Consider the following 7685-nt stretch of genomic DNA (forward strand, 5'->3'; position numbering starts at 1 on the left):
GCTTCGCGCTCGCATTGTTTAGTTGGATACTTATCTTTGTTCATGATTATAAAAACTGCTCAGAATCTTCAGTTGTAAGGACATAAAATATCAAAGAATTTTAGCTCGTCCTTCTCGTTCGCATTATGTATAAAGACCACATGAGATACCTTATCATGTTTATAACAATAAAAACTAACATATATTTAAGACTTCAGTCTTTAGTTAGGATTAGGCCTACTCCCTGAACCCCCCCCCAAAAAAATCAGATTATAGCGGCCAATCGAGAAAATATTTTTCGCCCCCCCCCCCTATTGACGAAAGCTGGATCCGCCCCTGCTTAACACTGTGATGAATCACACTCATTGATTTATTTCATTTTATTTCCACAAAAAATGGCAAAAGTATGCCTATCATATTCATTTTTCAACAATACATATCCATAAGAAAACAGCGTAATGATAAACACAAATAACATGATTATTTACAAAATTTAACAAGAATAATGATCAACACAAAACATATTAGCTATACTTCCATTTAATGGCGGCCTCGATAGGAAAGCGGGAAAGAAAACCAAACTGCACAGAGACTTATGTTGTTTAGCACAAAATAAGTGGTATTAAAAGGGAACTGAAATCAAAAGAAGGTATACATACAGACTTCCCTCGATCAAGACACGATAGCTCAGTCGGTAGAGCGGGGGTTTCGAATTCCGGTGACCCGGGATCGATTCCCAAGTACTAGTGCGCAAGTGCCCTTTGGTAAGGCATTTATCCTCGTTACCAGGTCCCTCGGAGAGGATCTTAAGCCGTTGGTCCTCTGGTTGCTTGCTCACAGGCATTCATGCTTTGTTAGCAGTCAGGTAAAAACCACGGTATAACAAGACACGTGCACCATTTTATAGGCCTACTTGATGATCCAATTTATAGGGTCTGTGCTTGCAGACTACGGGTCAATTAAGCTACCAACAAACATCCAAACACAATGACAATATTTGAACTCTGATACCTGGGACACGAGACTATACTCACCTTACCACGGAGCATTATCCGGGAATGTCAATTTCAGTAACCGTAATGATGTTATATGTTATACACAAAGGGACACATAAGTCAATTTGGAAACCTGGATTTGAGTTCTCGAGTGCTACCTGGCTCGGTCTTAGAATTGTTCTCTTTTTATCAACATTAGGATCAATATAGACAAGATAATAATTTTATTTTGCTTTTTTGCAATTTCCTCAAACCAATCACCAAGGAATAAGGGAGTCAGAAGTTCCTGAGCTGCCACCGAGTGCGGACATTCCTTTATTTTTGGCAGCGATATATTCTGAAGTTCGAATGGAACTGTCTGGTAGGTATATACTTTTCCCAGATATTTATTGCCCGAAAGTATATTCTTCTATTGTCGTGAGCTCATAATTATGGTTGGGGAAGATCCAACTCTTTCCTCGATATGCAAATCCGCGAAGGCCTAATATTTTGTTGTATAGATACTGACCCGACATGTAGTGTGTGTGAATATATATGCGTGTTGGTGTGCGTATGTGTGTGTTAATATAAATATAGTACACAAAGAGCTTTTGTCGAAAATTTATGAACCAGAACAATGTCGTCCTAAATCTCGGAGCTGACAGAAAAATTACAAATTATGTCATTCGTCCAGAGTCCTGGCCGAAACTGCATGCTATTTCACCAATTTTCGACAAAGACTTCTTGGTTGTTTATTAATTTACATGACAAGCTGTTACATTTTCTATTTTCTTGAATCCGTCATGCGTGGTTGAGCGAAAATACCCTAAATATGTGAGCACGAAGCGTGAGCTTAGATTTATTTATCAATAAAGAAAAGGAATGTTTTAATGTATGTTAAGACCCGAAAAGAAACCTTTTTTTGGGGGGGGGGGTGGGGGTAAATGGCTCCTGGAAAAAGTTTATATTTTCCAATTATTTCCTTCCTATTTTTATTCACGTTTCTTTCTCCTCCTATTTTGGTATTCTTTCCATTTTCCACCTCTCTCCTCCTTTTCCTTTTGTTCCTTTATTTGCACCGGCAATTAATGGGGCGGGAGAGGGTCGCTTTGAGTCCCTTGATCCACTTATATCTATGTTAGATGGTATTTAATGATTGGGCATCATGTTGGACTTCTAGCAAAATCCTGGGGGTTCAAAACCCATTCAGGCATTATCGTGGCGATAAGTTATTTAGGCAAATTATTTTATTACCGGCAACCAGGAATGCAAATTTAGCGCTTTGCATAGTAAACGATACGGGAAATTGAATATGAAATTTATTGATTTACTTCCTTTATCTATATTCTGTCTGTGCAATCGAATTTGAATCACATGCATGTACTTGTGTGTTTTCTTTTCTTCCTTAATAACACAGATGTCACTTACGACTACAGCGACAAATTCATAGTAACTTCTGACGTCAAGTCGACCTTCGATCGCTATGGGTTTATCATATTAAGGTATATATATATATATATATATATATATATATATATATGCTCCTTTTAAATCTATGATTTTATTTCTACGGCATTTACTATACCTTTTATGATTATATATATATATATATATATATATATATATATATATATATTATATATATATATATATATATATATGTATATATATATTTTTTTTGGGGGGTGCTTAAAATACATGTATTTTGCAGACTTGTGAAAACAGATAGAGGTTTTGTGTTCTCTTCACTATTGTTTGAATATACTTGACTTTTACTCTTTCAAAGATCAGGAACCAATACACACTCTGGTTGTTATGATTGTGCTTGATTTCTGTAGCAGAATTCTGACATCTCTTCAGACAAAAGCGATCTCGTCTGAAAGTAATTAACATGAGATGTAACATATCGTGTTTCTAACGAAGGTCCTATCAAACTGCATGTGTCGATCATTTTCTTTCAGTCGTGTCTATTTTTCAGATTTCCAACAAATTGCAAATGAAACACGGTCATGATGAGCCTATATATGTTGTATCACAAAAGATGGCATTTTTCTTGTTTTAGGCTATTAAATCCAAGATCAGGCCCACCCCATATAAAAGTTGATTTGAATGAAAAGAGAAAAAAATAAACAAGCATGCCGCGCAATTTTTTTTAAATCGAAATCGGATGATAAAAAAAGAGAGGATAGTTCTGACATCTTTAAATTTCGCTTGTTTTTCACAAAACAATTATATACACATCACTGTTATGTACATAATGAGAAAGTTGATGATGTCTCTCACTGAATATTATTTTTTATTTTATTATAATTTATGACTAAACAATTTTTGTAATTTTGTAGATTAGATTTGGAAGAATCTTCATCAAATCAAACTGGATTACCACAACGGAAATGCCATATATTCGGGAGGAATCATATTTTGTCACATTATAATTAATGACTAAAAGCTAAAATATTTCACATTTTCATAATCATGATAAAATACAAATGAAAAAGTGAGTACGTGACGTCATCGGTTCCCCATTGGCATATCGACAAGGGGAGAGTTTCATCAACATTCTTGTCCGATAAGTTGTCAGATCTAACAACTTTCCTTGATTTTTATTGGTTGAGAAGCACTGTTACTATGGCCACTGTCGAATAAAACAGGACATGTCTGATAAAACGTCCGACAAGTCGTTTCATAAAACGTTCCCCATTGTGCATAGTTTATTATCAATAATTATCCACTAATGTGATGAGTTTGTATTATATTTTCAGTTGGAAATGATTTTTTTAAATAATTGTTTTGTGAAATTAATCAAAACTTTCAAAAGTCATAACTTTCCAATCCATGCGTCGACTAACATTCAAATCGAATGAAGCAGCAGTGCAATGAATATCTTAATCTATTTTTTCCCCACTCATTGATTATCAAGGCCCAGTTTCATAAAGAGGTAACTTTACCATTACGACGGGGCTGAGCAGCCAATCACAATCAAGGTTTCAATGATAGTTGTCATAATGGCAAAGTTACAATAGTTGTAATTTTTTATGAAACCGGGTCCCCGGGCTATTGGACAGTATTTTGCAAATTAAGTTCGTGCACATTATCTACTCCCGATGAAATGTGGCTATACTCTTATGATTTGTTACCTAAGGCATGCCCTGAGTTCGGAAGAAGTTCGTTTGACGAACAGCTTCCTGGAGAATGACCAGGAACGACTGGACAAAGCTTATGGGCGGACTGATGATGAGGGTCGGAAAGGGATGATGACACTATGGAATGAACCAAAAGATGACATCACTGGTCTCATTAGCAGATCGGAGAAGATTGTGGGTACGATGGAAGCGGTACGGTTTGTTTATGTAGTACTTCATGTCGTGTGCCAAGTGACATGTATGATGGCGCGAATCACTAGCGTACCTACGGGGGGGGGGCAGTCTGCCCCCCCCCCTGACGAGCCACAACCCATGCAAAGGACGTATCCCCGTATCCCTGCCCCCCCCTGACGAGCTTGAAAAAACTTTTTTACCCCCCCCCTTGACGAGCTTGAAGACCTTTATTGCCCCCCTGACGAGCTTGAAGACCCTCCCCCCTTTTTTTTGCTTGTCAAATTTTTGAGCGGACAGTTTTTTTTTGCCCCCCCCCCTGTGGAAAATCCTAGGTACGCCACTGGCGCGAATATGGTGTGAATATAATCATAAGCATCACCACCACCACCACCACCGGAATTATGTATGTCGTCATCATCGTTCTCCTCTCCTCCTTATGTACCCTTCCCCGGCCTATCGTTGTCATGATCAGCATCAGCACCACCACCATCACCACCATCATAAATTTCACCATCGTAATCGCCACCACCATCATCATCATCACCATCAATACCATCGTCATTATTATCATCATCCCCACCACCACCATCATTATCATCATCGACAATTCGACATCATCATAAATATATTTATCACCATCACAACAATCGTCTCCATAATCACAATTATAATAATATCTCTCACTATCATCAAAATCATTATCCTCATCATTATCAACAACAGTCATTATCATCATCGACCAACATCATAATTGTCCTCATACTCATCACCCTCATTAAATCGTCGAACATCATCATCATCAGCAGCATCATATTCATATCAGCATCTTCATATCAGTATCTTCATCGTCATCATCATCATCATCGTCATCAGAACCACCATCATCGCGATTATTTAGTATATCCATGTGTCAACTCAATCAGAAGAAAATAATTGTTTGATGCATTAATTCGCATCCTTGTTATGAATAACATATTCAAGTGTATGTACATATATGTCCAATATAACCGAATACTATCTCTTATTTACCAAACAATATGTATTAGGAAAGATTGAATGTTGCAATGATTTCTTTTTTGTAATAAATTTCATTAAATACCCTCTTTTCAGCTTCTTGGAGGGGAGGTGTACCACTATCATGCCAAACTCATGCTGAAAGAGGCAAAGACGGGTGGCAAACACGTCTGGCACCAAGACTACGGGTAAGAACATTTGGTCATAGCATGGTCATAGGAGGGAGGGAAGAGTACAGAATCATGATCGAGTTTGTTGTCTACTTAGATGAGAACATTATCACAATATTGAATGCGTATCTTTTAAAAATCGTAAAAATATCAACCAGGATGAGGAACTCAATGTTTCAAAGTTAAGCGTGGATGTGTATTTACCATAACTGGTTATTAAAGTTATGGTAAGATTATGTAAGTATTCAAGAGGGTATGTAAGGTATAAGCTAGAGGGTGTTTTATTATTAATATACAGATAAAACAATACGATGATGAGATCGATTGAACGACCCCTTTAATATCTATACCGTTATTTCCAAACATCGGGGTTCGATCTCCTGTTGCGGCACCTAGCATGAGCTAAACATTTTAGATTCAAGCGATATAACCATTCTTTGTAACAATGCGTGTATACACACCTGTTTAAAAAACTATTTTACCATGTTTTGTTGTGGTTCTTATAGGTATTGGTACCGGAACGGATGCTTAAAGCCCGACATGGGATCTGTATTCATGGCGATCGACAAATGTGAGAAAGCAAATGGTTGTTTGGAGGTAAGGTACTTTTCTTCTTAGTTATAATCCATCCAGCGTTCTCCCCCTTTCACACTTATAACATATTTTGACTGACAGTTTCATAGGTCCTTACTCATGTAATTTATACTTTCAAATTCATGATGAATTTATGACGTTTCAAACACTTCATCTTGATTTGATATTGACCACGCCGCTTGATGTTGACTGCGAGCGGCCTTGCTTCTGCTAGTTGCGATGCCAATAGCGAAATAGAATCGTCAAAAAGAGTGATTTGATACGAAATTTGTGATTCTGAAATTTCAAAGATTAAAAAATGAACAGATTCGACCTATATGGCAATTTATGATAAGGAATCAAGTGAACCCTATTCCTTCGTGGCAAGGAGCCCCCTCCCCCCTCTGGACCCCCTCCTTATCCCTCTACTTTTCTTGTCTAAATCTGCCTATCGTCGTCATTTTAGATACCTTTCTGAATTCTGATGTCGTTTACATTTTGTTAATCATTGTATGAATATCAGGTGATTCCCGGCTCGCATCACATGGGCCGTGTCGACCACAAGTTCGTCGGCGAGCAGACCGGGGCAGACATGGAGCGCGTCGAGTGGGCCAGGAAGAAGCTCGGCCACGCGTTCGTCGAGATCGAGCCTGGCGATGCCATCTTCTTTCACTCGAACGTCCTTCATGCCAGCGGGCGCAACGACAGCGACAATCGGCGATGGGTCCTCATCGTCGCGTACAACCGCGCGGACAATGACCCCGTCTACGAGCACTGCCATCATGCTCATTACACTCCAATCAACAAGGTGAGGGAAAAACTAATATACGATGATGGGTGACCATTTTCGGACCCAAAGACAATCCCCACACACATATATACAAAAAAGAGAGGACAAAAAGGAAGTAAAAAAAGGAAATAGCCCTCAAAGAGGGATATGGACTTGGGCAAAAAATACATCCATTAAACCTTCATTGAGTTTTAAAGTTTAATGTACAAAATTTATATTTTTTTGGCAGAAGCTGATGTTTTAGTACACCCAAATGATTCTATGAGTATCAATCTGCTCAAATTAGTCTAAAATATGTAGTATTTTGATTGCTTGAGATGTGCTTCATTTACATCCGCTTCCTCATTGTTATAATGTACTCTGCTACTTCTATCATTATTTCTGCATTCAGATACCAAGCAGTGAAATACTAGCATCCCTCAACTCCTAGGTGAAGTGTTGGACCTTGCTACGAAGTACTGACAGACTCTCGCTTTATGTTGGCCCGATGAAGAATCGAGTTAAACTCTCATAATTCATTATCATTGAAGGCCTATACAGTGCATAAAAAAACCCGGGACAGTGTTATAAACTTCATGAAAATTGTGATGTCTACATTTCAGGGTTCATAGATGCTCTGAAGTCTTCAAATGCCACTTATAAGCATCGTTCATGCTTGAGCGAACATAAAATGTTTTTGTCGGGGGTTCAAAATAAGGCTTGTGCCAAAATTGCAGGAAATGAGAAATATGATCACCAGACTCCTCTTAACCTTTTCATTATTTTTGCCATTATTTCAAATGCTATCAAAATTAATTTACAAAGCTATTAATTTTTCATACATGAATTTGTTTTTCCTATTTAGAGGTTATCTTTCAGTACTGAATAT

General features: G+C 37.8%; 1 protein-coding gene across 1 annotated transcript; it reads left to right on the forward strand.

The window, feature by feature from the left end:
• The first annotated feature begins 1054 nt into the window (after positions 1-1054).
• Positions 1055-7352, forward strand: LOC121414115 (L-proline trans-4-hydroxylase-like). The gene is made up of 7 exons (XM_041607178.1): positions 1055-1335; positions 2371-2455; positions 4096-4288; positions 5381-5472; positions 5961-6051; positions 6551-6835; positions 7209-7352. Exons 1-7 carry the CDS (start codon positions 1323-1325, stop codon positions 7245-7247), a joined length of 798 nt encoding a protein of 265 aa, XP_041463112.1. The 5' UTR covers positions 1055-1322; the 3' UTR covers positions 7248-7352.
• Positions 7353-7685: the final 333 nt, after the last annotated feature.

Source organism: Lytechinus variegatus, chromosome 4 (assembly GCF_018143015.1).
Source record: "Lytechinus variegatus isolate NC3 chromosome 4, Lvar_3.0, whole genome shotgun sequence".
Classification (NCBI taxonomy): Eukaryota; Metazoa; Echinodermata; class Echinoidea; order Temnopleuroida; family Toxopneustidae; genus Lytechinus; species Lytechinus variegatus.

What these genes read in the sequence shown, in the direction of transcription:
- LOC121414115 (XM_041607178.1), top strand. An exon ending in TTGTGGGTACGATGGAAGCG is followed by an intron (nt 4,289 to 5,380) that starts GTACGGTTTGTT and finishes CCCTCTTTTCAG; the next exon opens with CTTCTTGGAGGGGAGGTGTA. An exon ending in AAGCAAATGGTTGTTTGGAG is followed by an intron (nt 6,052 to 6,550) that starts GTAAGGTACTTT and finishes TATGAATATCAG; the next exon opens with GTGATTCCCGGCTCGCATCA.